General features: G+C 41.4%; 1 protein-coding gene across 1 annotated transcript in view; it reads right to left on the reverse strand.

Moving 5' to 3' along the window:
* ATP10B (ATPase phospholipid transporting 10B (putative)) overlaps positions 1–15,222 on the reverse strand; it is a 117,487-nt gene that overhangs the window by 91,107 nt on the left and 11,158 nt on the right. The window contains exon 3 of the mRNA XM_008067245.2: positions 8,686–8,890. Within this exon, the coding sequence (XP_008065436.1) occupies positions 8,686–8,890 (205 nt within the window). The remainder of the gene's footprint in view (positions 1–8,685; positions 8,891–15,222) is intronic.

The raw sequence follows: 15,222 nt of genomic DNA on the forward strand, positions 1-15,222 counted from the left end.
GTGGGCTCAGGCAATCCACTCACCTCAGGCTCCCAAAGCACGGGATTACAGGCTGAGCCACCGAGCCTGGCTCACATCTTTTTTTAAAGACTGGGTCTCACTCTGTCACCCAGGCTGGAGTGCTATGGCATAATCATAGCTCACTGCAGTCTCAAACTCCTGGGCTCAAGTAATCCTTGAGCCTCAGCCTCCCAAGGGGCTAAGACTGCATCGGCTAATTTATTTTTTATTTTTGCAGGGGTTGCTATGTTGCTCAGTCTGGTCTCGAACTCTTGGCCTCAAGTTATCCTCCTGTCTTGGTCTCCCAAAGCATTGTGACTATAGGTGTGAGCCATTGAACCTGGCCACACCATTAGAATCTCAAGCCAACCATCATTGTTATCTTCATCTTCATCATCATCATGAGTTTATTCCTCTTCCTCCTCCTTATGGTATTATTATAATTGCTGCAGCACTTAATAAAAATTTATTGTGTACCAAGAACCAACTACTTTATACATGCAGTCTTCTTTAATTCTTCCAATATCTCTGTCAGGTAGGTGCCATTATCATCATTATTTTACAGATGAAGGAATTAAAGATTAGGAAAAAATCTTCCCCAGTGCCACACATCTTCCTCTATGAAGCCCACTCTAATCCCCACAGACCTTTTCTCCACAGCCAATAAGAATTAATTGCTCCTTTTTACATGCTTCTACCTGCTCTGATATGCCTTTATTGAATACTTCTGTGTCTAGATCTGTGCATCCTCAAGCAGACAGTCAGCTTCCTCTGGGGCATCTCCTGTGATTGCTTTTTTTTTTTTTTTTTTTTTGAGTCAGGGTCTTACTCTGTCTCCCATGCTGGAGTGCAGTGGCACACTCATAGTCACTGTAGCTTCCAGCTTCTGGGCTCAGGTTATCCTTCTGTGTCAGCCTCCCCAGTAGCTGGCACTATAGGTGTGTGCCACCATGCTAGGCTAATTTTTTGATTTTTTTGTAGACACGAGGTCTTACTATGTTGCCCAGGCTGATCTCAAACTCCTGGCTTCAAGTGATCCTCTTTCCTAGGCCTCCCAAAGTGCTGAGATTACAGGTGTGAGCCCCCGTGCATGGCTAGCCTGTGATTCCTTGTTTTAGCCGGCTACCATGATTTGTAGAGGTAAGGTTAGTACTGGAAAGGATGATATTATGGGTATATCAGCTACCACGCCCAGCTGATTTTTTAATTTATTGTAGAGATGAGGTCTCACCAAGTTGCCCAGATGGGTCTTGAACCCATGGGCTCAGGCAATCCACTCACCTTAGCCTCCCAAGAGTATATATATTAAAAGATGACGGGTGAGAAGATACAAAGTGGACCTCACTCTAAAGACTGACTTATGTGATCAGGAAAAGGCCCAGGTACAATCTTAACTTTAATTGATGGAAATAGGGCTTCTTCTTTTAATGGGAATTTGTTGGCTTAACTAATAAAAAGTGTAGTGAAAGTCCTAGATCCTAACTTGGACCAGTCTAATCTTCCATTCATTTATGCATGCATTCAAGCATTTATTGAATAACCATGAAAGAGGAGTCATGTGGGAAAATAAGAGGAAATCAGAAGGAGGAAAGGGGTTATTGACACTAATCACTTATTGCAGCCATAAGACAACTCAAGGTTCCCAGTCCAGCTCAGGTGTGTCAATGGCAGTATCTCTGAAAATAAAGGAAAGTGGGCCTTGTGCCAGTGTGTAATAACTCCCTGGGGTTGAGGTACTCCTTGCTGACCTGTGTCCCAGATATGGCAAGCCACCTCCCAGGGACACTGGGAAGGCCAAGATGAAGCAATCAGACTGGGATGTATTCCAGTAGGTGGAACAGGCCATTTTCCTCCTGCTTGGCTCAAGTTTTTACTTTTTTAGGCTTACTTCTCACTATTCCTCACAAAAAATGATCGAATTAATCAATGCATGTGTTTAAATGAATGCATAAGTGATTTTTAAAAATTTTTTGTGGTGGACAGCTATTTTCTGGCTGCCTACCGCCTGTCCCACCCTTCTTGCATAACAACCCCTTGGTTTCCTTTTGGGAAATTGCCTTCCCTTTCTGGTTTGTAATTGTGATGCCCTGCCCTTAGACTCTCCCACTGTGGGACTTTGACTTGAGTGGAATGACTGAAGGAAAGAATATAAAAAAATAAGACCGTCAAGTAATGCCTGTTACCAAGCTGTTTCTGTAAGCCAGGGATTCCCAACTGGTAGATGAAGCTATTGCAACATGTCCACAGAGCCCCTCTATGCACCAAAATGTTGTCTGTAGACCGAATAAAAATGTCTCACACATAGGTGTGCCACTATTTTTCAAATTCCTGTAGAAATTCTTATGGTTAATACGTTATACATTTATTTATAAAGGTCACTAAATTCTAAGTAGCTTTTTGTTTTAATGTGTTTTCTTAAATAATAGACACTGAAAGGACAACTGCTTTTTTGGATACTCATTAAGGGTCTTTATGTTTTTAAAAAATGGGAATTACAAATGATATAACTTATTTCAGAGATAAATCTCAGATTACAGGGCTCCCAGATTACAGAGCTGACCGTTGGCAGAACTGGGTTACATTAATTGCCTTTAGTTTTTTTTTAAAAAATTTGATACAAGGTTAGTCATTAATCAACTTTTGTGAATCATCTTTATTGAGAAATAACTTAAATGATATTACCATAGTGCTTTCCCAATTACACACTGTGAAATCCATAGCTTATGAAATACTACATGCTATTAAGGAAACTCAATTTGCACACCTTTTCATGTTCTTAAAATATTATTGTACTTGGAACATCAGCCTTCCACTAAGTACTCTTAGGAAATCAAAACAGTGTCAATTAGAAGAAGTTACAGATGGTTATAAATAATTTTTGTTTACCTTATGATGATGTTTATAATGTTCAACTGTTATTTATAATAGTTCTGTTATCTCTATATAGTTCTTAAAGAAAAAGAACTGTATATACTTTTAAAACAGGTCACATTGCTTTTAAACATTTTATGTTTCCTTCTTTGGTAAATGTGTTTACAAAGAAGAAATTTCAAGATTAAAAAAAGGAAGGAACCTACAGCCATAAGTTCTTAGAAGATAGGAAGTATGTCTTAGACCATTTTGAAACACCTCTATGGTCATTAGGAAATATCATTCAAAATACTTTGTTGGAGAAAGAGAAACCAGCCAAACTCTCTTCTCAAACAGAATGCCTTTATGTATTGAGTTTTCACTAGGAGCCAAGAACACTTGTGAAAACGAAGAGTTGGCCCGGTGATCGCCATGATTCTGTGCAGCTGTCAGAGTCTGTTTCTACATGACCCTTAGGCTGGAGGATCGCAAAGGAGGATCACCGCCACCTGGGGTGAGTATGACACAGCAACAGCAATTACCTTCATGTAGGTACTGCTAATCTGGACTGTGCCAAGAAGTAAAGGCTGCAGGGTTGGCAAATAACGCCAACCAGGAGGTACACTTCAACGTTGGAAGAATACTATTTCAAGATTTGTTGTTATTGTTTTGTTTTTTAAGTTTGCCAGTTTGTCTAATGGTGAAAGCAAATGTCCTTCACATCCCAGCTGCTGAGCTAGGTGATGGAGGTTTTCTTCCTGGCATGAAAATTAAGCAACCTTCTGATTTCTGAGAATCCTATATGACAGTTACCACCACTTGATGACCTTTCTGCTTCCTGGTAGGTGGGGATTCTTTTCAAGATAATCCATGCCAGAGTGAGTGACTACAGTTACTTTCCTCTAGCTCCAGATAGGTCTGCATATTCAATCACTCTGGAGATCCTAGCGATTCTCCTTCAAAAGTAGCAAATTGGGCTGGAGGGCTCTGTGAGGAAGACTCTGTCTTCAGGATTCCTGTGCTTTCTTTAAAAAAAAAGTCAAAGTATCACTCTGTTACCCAGGCTGGATTGCAATGGCATCATTACGGCTCATTGCAGCCTCTACCTTCAGAGCTCAGGTGATCCTCCTGCCTCAATCTCCTGAGTACAGGCACATGTCACCCACCTGACTTTTTTTTATTTTAAAGATGAGGTCTTACTATGTTGACCGGACTGGTCTCAAACTCCTGGACTCAAGCAATCCTCTCACCTCAGCCTCCCAAAGTGTTGGGATTACAGGTGTAAGCCATCATGCCCAATGGTACTCACTTTTTTCAAGTTGTCAAATATTCTGTATCTGAATAAGGCAGATAGAATGTAATCTTGGGATCTTGCTATAGCATTTTCCCAACGTATAAGGCATGGATTTAGCATGCCAAGCAAATACTGGAAAAAGGATGGTTTCTTCTGTCATTTCTAAAAGGGATGAATTGTTGGGATTGTTTGTTAATGATTATCTGTGTAATTTCCTGTGACAGCATACAGTTGCAGTTTATCTCTCTCTTGTTTACTCCTGGACCCCGGAGCATACTATGGCACCGGGTACTGGGAAGTCCTTCAATAAATATTTGATGAATGGAGAAGTGAACGGCATGACAGTCAAAATGTGGGTAGTGCCACCAGATGGGTAGTGGTGCCTTAAGGTAGCATTGCACAGGAAAATGCTTTTTGTACACATTTTTTCTTGCTGGGGAAAATGATATGAGACACTAGAAAATGATTTGATGGCCAATGTTTTGTGCCTCATGTTTTTGGCAAAAGAGCTCACAAAGAAGAAAGTATGGCTTCCAGTTAGAAAAACTCTATTAAGTTGTTCACAGAAGATATGATCATAACGTGTTATCTCTGCTGATAAACAGCACAACAGAAATCCTAGTACAGTGTCTGGTGACAGGAGGACCTCATCAGATGTTGGTTGAGTGAGTAACCACTTATGTACCACAGATATAACTGGTATTTATTGCTTTGCTGCTCAGAACTCTCCCACCCCATAGACTGAAGTCTACTATGAAGTTCAAGTGGAAGATACCAGTCACAGAATTCTTCCCCTCTGACCAGAGTTCATTGGTCTAGAGGTGGGTACATGATACCAGTCAGGCCAATCAGTCCCTTTTCCTGGGATGCTTTTCTAGCTAGACATCAGGAAGGATCACTAGTACCTCTGTAGTGGTCAAACTGTAAGAGCAAGTATGTGCCAAATTTTTTTCTGCACGAAGGAAGCTGGTTTGAAAGATTGGAGCCAGACACAATGAGAGACAGACAAGAGAAGGACATTGTACTGATGGATTTTGAATTCTTTATTCCTTAATGTAATCTAACTCAGCTTCAGCCCACATTCTTCCAATAAGTTCCCTTTTTTGTCCAAGCTATTTTGGATTGGAGTTCTGTCTCATGTAACCAAGAGTCTTGACTAATCCATACACTGTGCTAGATTGGCATGGTTTTTATTTGAGATACCAAATATTACCCACACAGACTTTAAATAATCACAATTATCCTTAGTGGTTAAGGCAGTGAAGGCTAATGCTAAAATGTAAATGTGTCATCTTGGGATATGGTGGTGGTGGAAAGGAGACACACTTTAATCTATTGTCCACCCTAGTGTGACTACATCTTTCACATAACCTAGCAGAGCTTCCTTATAATGCCCTGAAGGGATTCAAATGGAAAAATACTTTCTAATAGAAGTGTGCAAATAATGCTAAACATTGGAAAGAGGGAATTTTTTTTGTGTGTGTGCCCATACCTAGTGAAAGATTGAAGGTGTACCAGAAGGAGGTCATAAAAATAACAGTTTTTCATAAGGTTGCTCTGTCACCATCAGGTTGTTGTTATTATTATTATTTTGAGTCAGGGTCTCACTCTGTCACCCAGACTGGAGTGCAGTGACATGATCTTACTGCAGCCTCGACCTCCTGAGTTCAGGTGATCCTCCTTCCTCAGCCTCCTGAGTAAACTGGGATTACAAGCATGCACCACCATGCCTGGTTAATTTTTAGATTTTTTTTTTTGTAGAGACAAAGTCTGGCTATGTTGCCTAGGCTGGTCTCAAACTTCTGACCTCAAGCAATCTTCCCACTTTGGCCTCCCAATGTGCTGGGATTATAGGTGTGAGCCATTGTGCCTGGTCTCAAGTTATTGTTATAATCATAAATAACTATAAGCTAAAACTTTAAATAACCTTAGTATTTTCATATATATGGATACTGTATTCATCTGAGTCATTACAAATACATATAAAGGGATATGAGTACTTCAGCAATGGGAAAATAATCAGGTACAGCAGAATTGAGTTCTAATTTGGGCTCAATACTATATTATCTGGATCATCCTTGACAAATCTAATATCTCTGCAGTTGTTTCCTCATCTCCAAAATGTTGCTAATTTCTTCTTTTTCTACCTTAGGGTTTCTGTAAATGTCAAATACCAAAAAGAGTGGTGTATCCCAGTGGTTAGGGACTTTGCCTGATGTGGGAAAAGGATTTACATATTTAGAGATGGAGTAAAAACCTCTAGTCCTTATTTGAATCTGTAGGAAGCTTGATGCATTTCATCTTAAAAGAAGTCCTAATTCTGTCAATTTAAATAACATAAAAGTAATGATCAACCCAATAGCAATAAACACTTCTAGCATGTGCGTACTGTGGTTTCTAAATATTATTTTCTATTGAAAGGCACCAGATCTATCAAAGGCTCCTGAGGTCAGGTCAAAAGAACTCAGAGGCCACTTCTTCTTTTTCAGACGTTCCTACTGACAGGCAATCAAAAAAGAAAACTGCACTAGCATCAAAATATGCTTTAATCTGTCAAATATATTTAAATCCATGAGTTCATACTGATGCTCAAAAAGTAAAACTCATTGGATACCTTTGTAGGATGGTTGGGAACCAATGCATTATTTTGAAAACTGGTAAATAAAAGGAAAGGATCAAACACTTGCCCTGCATTTTCCCTACAAGAGGATACCTCAGAGTGATAAAATACTTGACAAGGGGAATTTTTTTCATAAATAAATTGAAATACCACCATTTTGCAAATCCCATTGCATTAATGGCTCTAAACAACCATCGTCAATTACTATGAACATTGAAAAAGACATCTTGCGCCTAGGATAGTAGCGCACTGTAGTTCCTATGATGCAACATTGACAAGCGCATGCGCAAACACCACATATAACCTGAATCTGATTTAGGCACTAGATCCTACTATTGGTTTATAGAAATACAATGGTCAGAGAAATACATTAAATGGTACTATGGCATGATCCAGACTATGGGAAACTTCACAGGACAACCATCCTGGTTTCTTTAGCAACAAAACCTCATATGTATGAAAAAAAGAGAGCTAAAGGGAGAACTTAAACAGTAAAAGAGATGAAAGAAACAAGTCTTAATATCTGGCCTTGTTTGGATCCTGATTCAAATAAACTGGAAAATGTTGACTTGAAAATTAATAATAACTTTCAAAAAATTACTGATAATTTTTCAAATATGATAATGGTATAATAGTATATTTTAAAAGTCCTACCCTTTAGGCCTGGCATGGTAGCTCATATCTGTGGGGTAGCTACTATTCTTCCCATTGTCAGGCTGAAGGAATGGATTTCCGAGGACTGAGTCAATCACACAGAAAGGAGTTTATGAAAACTGATTATCAGGTACTTAGAGGCAAGGTGAGGTTTAGGAATTCTCCTGAGAAATTTCTGTATACTCAACTGAACTCTGGCTCATGAGAATCTCTGAGAAATGAAGCATTTGCCTCTTTCTCCCAAATCCCCTGACTCATTCAATTTCTCCTCAGCCAAAGACTGGCAGAGTGAAGAAAGTAATAAAATTTTACTCTTTTCTATGGTTAGAGAAAGGCAACATATTGGAAGCCAACCCCCAAAGGGGAATTCAAATTGCATATTGGAATATCACCCCTAGTTTCAGTCAGTCAACACATATTGCCTACCAAAGTTATTGGTATTAATGCCTGTTATTTACTACTCTCTTACTGTGCCTATCATCTTCATGCTCAGTAATTCCGGTATCTATCACTTAATCTTCAAAACTACCCTGAGGAGAGGGTGCTCTTTTCATTCCCATTTTTTAATGAGGGAACTAGAGTGTGAAAGGGTAATGACTTGTCTAAGGTGAGACAACTTATAAGTGATGGGACATGGGTTTTGCACTCAGCTCTGTCAGACCACAGAGACTGAATTCTTACCCACCAAACAAGAATGATTTCTCCATTATGTCCCAGGAGCCATTTATATAAGGGTGGGGATTAAACAAAAAGTGTCAGTGATCGCTCTCTGCCCTTAAGGAGGTTGAAGTACTGTTGAGAAGCTAAGATATTCACGTATGGAAAAATAGTTAATAATACTTGAGGTGGTTTAGGAGAGGTCAAAGGAATATTAGAGGGGATTCATGGAGAGATTGCTAGAGCTGATCTGGGCAGTGAGCAGGGGTGATGAACACAGAAGAGTTTGTCCCAAGGGTCAGTGATTGAATATTAGACTGCTTGATTTAGAGCAGAGAGTATAGTTTCCTCAGTTGAACAAAGGTGGGTCCCCATTTAGAAACTGAAGCCTTCATCAAGTTATTTAACTTGTCTCAGCCTCAGTTTCCTCATCTATGATATGGAGATAATGTCCATCTTAGAGGGCTACTGGGAAGATTAAGTGTGTTTGAAGTACTTGGGAAGAGGAGTCACCCACCACTTTCCCCTCTCCCCTTGAGGCTCAGTTCAATTGTCCAGTAGGCTTAGCTCACTCCCTTTTGCCCATGGAAGACCTTAGAAAGAACCCTACCTGCTGTGAGAAGCCCTTCACAACACGCCTTTGTTTGAGGTTTGTCTCTCCATCCAAGTTGGCAGTTTCCAGGTGGCATATCCCGCTGGGGTCCGAGGAAAAGAGGAGGAGTATGTCTGCTGGGATGATCTCGTTGCATCGCATTTGGATGAAATCTCCCACGTGCACATCCTTCCAGTGCCTCTGTACATAGGTCTTCTCTTTTCTTGAGTGGGAGGAAGACAGGGGTCTGAGTGAATTTTAAGTATCCTTAGAAAATTAATGGGTGAATGGAGGAATGTCCATTTGCTTTAATATCTCCCAAATCAGCCCAAGTCATGCGAATGCCGTTTTCTATCTTGCCTCAAATGACCACCACTGTAATCTCTCTAGAATGGCAAGGCATGCTCTGTGGAATCCCACTAGTAAGAGATCTGTCCTCAAGATCATTTAGAATTTTGATTGATTGCTTACTCTTGACCAGGTACTGGGTTCAGCCTTTGCTTCCTAGCAGGAGAAATATTTTAAAGGAGAAGGTAATAATTCTATCATAGCAACTTGGTATTCTTAATATATATTATTTACCAGAATAGCCAGTTATGACCAAAGAAACAGAGTTTCAAGGAACTGGGGTGTAGGAAAGAGGAGGAGAGTGGCAATAGGAAAGATGAGGACATTGGCCACAGTCTAGAAAGATCTGGAGCAGTGCTGACATAGAACAGCCTGGGCTGTCAGGGAAGAGAAAGAAGGTACCAGGAATTTTGATGAAATGAGATCCGCAAGAACCATAGGGAGGGCTGAAGAAATTGGAAGAAATTATGCCCTTTATCTTCCCATCAAATTATTAGCATTTCTTACCTGCCAATCACTCACATTAATGAGTTTTGCTTGCATAATAACCTCTAGAGTGGATATTATCATACCCATTTCACAAATGAGAAAATTGAGGGTCAAACAACAACAACAACAGAAACCCTTCCCAAAGCCTCATGAACCCTGAACCTGAGTCTAGCTGGACACTAAAGCCCACAGTTCTCACCGACTGGGATGCACTCTCCCTCAAGCGGTATCAAAGCTCTAGCTTTCCCACCTCCAGCTAAGGAACTTCCTGCTTCACAAGGCACCACATTCCATTTTCAAAGAGCTCTCATTTCAGAAAGTCTCGCTTCTGCATAGTCAACTATACAAACAGTTCTGCTCTTGCAGGTAATACTATCTATCTTCCATCCATTTTTAAATGTTTTAAGGCATTCATCAAGTGTCTCATGAAGCCTTTTGAACATGCCAAGCCAAATTTAACTTTCCAGGTGCCCTCAATTATTTCTTGTGTGACACAGTTTCAAGATCTGTTCTGGAGGTGTGTGCTCTTCTAAGTCTGCATTTGGAAATGTCCCTCCCTAAAAATGGAACCAAAGCAACATTCCGCATGGGGTCTTTTTGACTGAGCCTAGCTGGCTTGAAGTTGGAACCTCTGAATGCGGCCAGGCCTGGAGAGGCAGGCTTTCCTTTGCTGGGTTTCTCCACTGGTCTGAGCCTGCTGAGCGAGCTATTGTTTATTTCTGTTGGAATCTGAGCTGCCCTGGGCATGACAAGTCCACTCTTCCACAGAGAAAGAGATTGGAGTAAAATTCCACTTTTCTACTTTGACTCCCCAAAAGCCTTTGAGGAGGATGAAGTGTTTGGTGTCTTCCTCCCTTCCTTGGGGCCTTCTGGAGACATATCTTCCTAAGATCCCATCTTCTCAGAGGATCCCTCCAGTGCCCAGAAATGAAGGAGCTTCCATTTGGAAGGCCAAGGTAAGTTTGGTCAGAGTCTATAAAAGAAACAGGGATGTTAGATTTGGGGAGTAGCCTTATCACCCAGAGCAACCACAGAGTTCTTTGAAGTGTCCTGTGGCTCTGGGAGCTTTGTGCAGCAGACTAGGACAAATCACTCCATGGGCAATGCCATCTAAATGGCTACTGAGTTCCCTTCTGCGATTTTGAGGGCCATGTGTCTGTAGCAGTTTAGTATGAATTCCTCCTGACATGCAAAACCAAGAACAGGTTTCTAAGCATTTTTCAATTGATAGCTCCTTCTGCGTTTCCACTCTGCCCACATCACTTTCACTCTCTATGAAGAATAGTACAGTCACCCCAGATTTGCTTCCCTGTGTCATTCTGGAAATGTATTTATTTATATAAAAATCTGCTTGCTTATTTATTCATCTGAGGTGAATACTCCTCCACCGAAAGTGCCGTTGTAACTATCAAACTCTTCATGGTCTCTCTGCTGACTTGGGGGATGACATTTTTTCCCCCTTAAAAGTAGCCCCGGAAATACTTGTTAAATACCCAAGAATAAGGCTACTTTAAGGTATTGGAATGGTCCAAACTCTCTATGAGAAAGGAAACCTCACAGAGTGAAGGAAAGCCTGGTTTTCTGTTTTCTGGGTTTTTTTTGTTTTTGTTTTTGAGAGAGTGCTTTAAATATCACAACTGGTTCTCAAGATTTTGGCAAATGTTGTATGGCCAGTCCAGAGGCATGTCAGAGGCAGGACCAGGGAACCTCCACCAACAAATGCTAAGTCTCATCCTTCCCCTTCCAATAAAGGACTCCCCTGCTTATTATGGTTCTGAAGGTGCTGGAAGATAGAGAGCTATGGAGAGAAGCATATGGCGTATGTATATTTTTATGAACAGTCGCTTTTGTGAAATGGGCTGGAGCATTGTCGTGTCAAGTCCTACCATGATGTAAATATCTCGAGGTTAATGGAGGCACCCACAAGCTGTAAGTCAGACCAATCTCCATCTTTTATATTATTTTTTGGATCCCCAGGAGGTCACTGCTGCACTGGTAATGATCCTTTCTGCCTTTGAGGGCGTAGGAACATTTTCAGTCACTGAGGGTGGTTTACCCTTCCCAAGATGGAGACCGCCTATCTCCAGGGTTACACTTCCCAAACAGAAACACACACGGCTTCCAGACTCCCTATTGTGCATCTAGGAGTACCTAAGCTATAGGATCAACATGATTGTGGGATGTTCATTTAAAAACAAGATTTTTAGGGGAGCATGGTTTAATAATTTGTCTGGTACACAATTTAAATAATTAAATCTATAGTAACCTAAACATAGTTATGTTATGGAACCAGAGGCTAAATTTATGAAAATTTTAGGGATTAAAAAAATAGACATTAGGAACATTTCCTTTTTGCCCTGGGTCACTTTGTGCTGGTCTCCCAGTTCTCTGAAATCCACTGTCTCCTCAGTTGTCAGGAGCATGTCTGTGGAAGGGTCAGGATACACAGCCCAGAGCATCCAGCTGGAGGAGGCGATGACTGACCGGACTCAGATGAAGTGGAAAAATAGTGTGTCCCTGCATTGAGTGATGCCCAGACACCACCAGCAGCTGTCCCAGGGCTGCCTGGGAAAGTCACTCCCTCCTTAATCCAACCTGTTTGGAACAGCTGCCCCAGGTGGACATATCCACACACCCTGGATCACGCCCCTGGTCAGTGAGTCCACACCTGGGAACCAACTTCTATTTTAGTTTCATGCAATGTTCACTGCTGTTTAAAAATAAGACAAATTGACGTGGCTTGGACAAAGGCCCCATCTGGCAGCTTCTGCCTCGAGGAGAAATTAAGTGGTGCAGTGCTAAATGGCTTTCTGAGAGGAGATAGGGCTTATTAAGGGACAAATAAACAGCAAGAGAAGTTTGTAGTTGACTGGATGCCATGGGGAGCAGATGAAAGAGGGTACATGGAGGAGAAAAGGATACATGAGGCTTAATTTCTCAAGTATCTGTGTTTTATCTTTTAAAAAATTTCAGAGAGCCGGGCATGGTGACTCACATCTGTAATTTCAGCACTTTGGGAGACTGAGGCAGGAGGATCGCTTGAGCTCAGGAGCTCAGAAGGTCAAGGCTGCATTGAGCCATGATCATACCACTGCACTCCAAAATCCAGCCTGTCCCTAAAAAAAAGAGTAAGACCCTCTCTTTCCAAAAAAAAGGAAAAAGATTTCTGGGAACTAGAGTAGAGGGGATTTGTCAGGAGGATTAGTTGTCTTGTGGCACTGCCTATTAAAAACAGGATGATAAGCTGATCTGGACTGACCTTCAGGAAATGCCAGGCCCAGAATGCCCAGTGTTGTTACCCCAGGGTGAGAAGGGAATCCCTGGGAGAGTGAATGCAGTATAGGGATTAAGAGCGAGTTTGAATCCCAGCTTCCCTACTCACAACCTGTGTGATCTTGGGCAAGTTACTTAATCACCTGAAACCTCAGTTTTTTCATGTCTGTTGAATGTAATATGTGCACTTACCTCCAAGGGCTGTTAAAAGGATTGGTGAGGAACTGAGCCTGGAATTTCACAACTCAGGAAATATTCAATAAATATTAGGGGACCCCCTCAAAATACTCTGGGATTTATTTATAAAAAGTTGTGTATTTATTCTTAAATGTTTAAGCTTCAGCCACCTTCAAAGTACTCTCCATTTGCTGCAATACACCTGTTAAGACACTTTTTCCACTGCTCAAAACAGTGTTTGAACTTGTCAATTTGGATACCTTTTAGTTCTTCTGTAGTTTTTTGTTTCACCTCTTCCACATTGCCAAAACATTTCCCTTTGAGGACTTTTTTCATCTGGGAAACAAAAAATAGTCACTCAGGGTGAGGTCAGGTGAAATAGGACAGGTGGGGCAAGGGGGCAAAGGGGTCATGCTGTTTTTGGTCAAAAACTGCTGAACACAGTATGGTGTGGGCAGGTGCGCACGTAAATCATCCATCATGAAATGGACAAACATGTTGAAAGAATCTCAAAAAAAAAAAAAAAAAAATCACTGAAACTGAATGATGCAGTCTCTCACAACACTAGCTGGTACACTGATGCAATGCGTTCCCAGAACACTTACCTAGTGGGGGAAGCCAGTACTACAAGGGGTCTGCCCTGCAAAAGGTAATTCCGGTTTTTTTGGGGTCCTCCCTTGTTTAATCTTCCTTTTGTGATGAAGACGATTGCTATTGTTTTGGTTTTGTTTGCTTCTTTAAGACAGGGTCTCACTTTGTCACTTAGGTTGGAGTGCAGTGGCACTGCCTTTATCTCTTGTGCTCAAGGGATCCTTCTGCCTCAGTCTCCCAAGTAGCTGTAGGTGGGACTACAGGGATATGCCACCACACCTGGCTAATTTTTGTATTTTTATTTTATTTTGAGTCAGAGTCTCACTCTGTTGCCCAGTGCCTTTTTTTTTTTTTTTTTTGTAGACATGAGTTCTTGCTATGTTGTCTAGCCTGGTCTCCAACTCCTGGTCTCAAGAGATTCTCCTGCCTCAGCCTCCCAATGTGTTGGGATCACAAGTGTGAACCACCACACTGCATCAATTACTATTGTTACAGTGGCTAACCACTGCTCTGCAGACCTCTGTGTTTTCTTCTTCATGCTATTTTACTCATGAATATGTTTCATGGCTTGAGCCCAGGTACACAATCCTCGCAAACACAGGAAACTCTAAAATCCAAGGCTTTCCCCCAAGCCCAGAAAAGAGAGACCCAAGCTCAGCATATTGAAAGCATAGGGCTCTAGTGCTTGGCTACTGGGACAAATTCCTAGAAATGTGAATCTCTAAAATCTAGACTCGAGGGGATTTGATAGATTTCCAGTTCAACTCTCATTATTTAGGTGAGAAAACTGAGACTAGGGGAAGGGGGGCGACCTGACCAGGGTGCACAGAAACAAAGCTCAGACTGGAACCTTGTCCCTTCCATGACTCCACAGAGGAGAACCAAGGGCTTTGTGGCTGATTCAGGAATACCCATAACGCCCATGGTCTGGACATTGGTGTATTGAGGTAAAGACAGTGTTGCAGAGTTGTTAAGGGCTTTGGAGTCAAGTAAACTGGATTTGAAACTTGGAACTACATGTGACCTTGAACCTTGAACCATAGATTGTCACCAACCTGCTACTTAACTTTCTGACCCTCAGTTTATTCATTTATCAAATAGGACAAACCTGTGTTACAGATTGTAGTGAAAGTTATAATATATATAAGATAGTATATTAAAAGTGCCTAATAACCTCTCAGCAAAGGGTATCCATTGCTGCTCTTGCTATCTTTATAGTTACTTTGATTAGCTTGGTGCAAACAGGATCACTGCTGTAGTTGTGTATTTTCATTAGCTGATATAAATGAGACGTGGGTTATTTTGGCTGGAGGGGGAGCCTAGCAAGAGGGAATAGAAATTGAAAAAAGAGAGAAGGTAGTGAGGCCTCAGTCTCCGGCCTGGCCTTAGGAAATGAGACAGAAGTTAAGGAGTTGCATTAAAGACACAGATGGGTCTGGGGCAGAGAGTGGCAGGTGCAGCTGGGTTCTGTTCTGTACTGGTCTGTCTGCCACAGACCACAAAGGTTAGATGTGGGGGCTCAGGAGAGCACAGGAAGGGAACAGCTGAGGTCAGAGGGGCAGGAGGGGACCAAGACCTGTGGCTGGGCTGGAAGTATTGAGGGACACAGTGATAGTTATCATATCTGAGAATGACTGAGATATATCTGCAATGACTTGAGGATTAAGGTGGGAGGAT

Source organism: Carlito syrichta, unplaced genomic scaffold (assembly GCF_000164805.1).
Source record: "Carlito syrichta isolate Samal-C Ts95f unplaced genomic scaffold, Tarsius_syrichta-2.0.1 Scaffold309435, whole genome shotgun sequence".
NCBI classification, from domain to species: domain Eukaryota; kingdom Metazoa; phylum Chordata; class Mammalia; order Primates; family Tarsiidae; genus Carlito; species Carlito syrichta.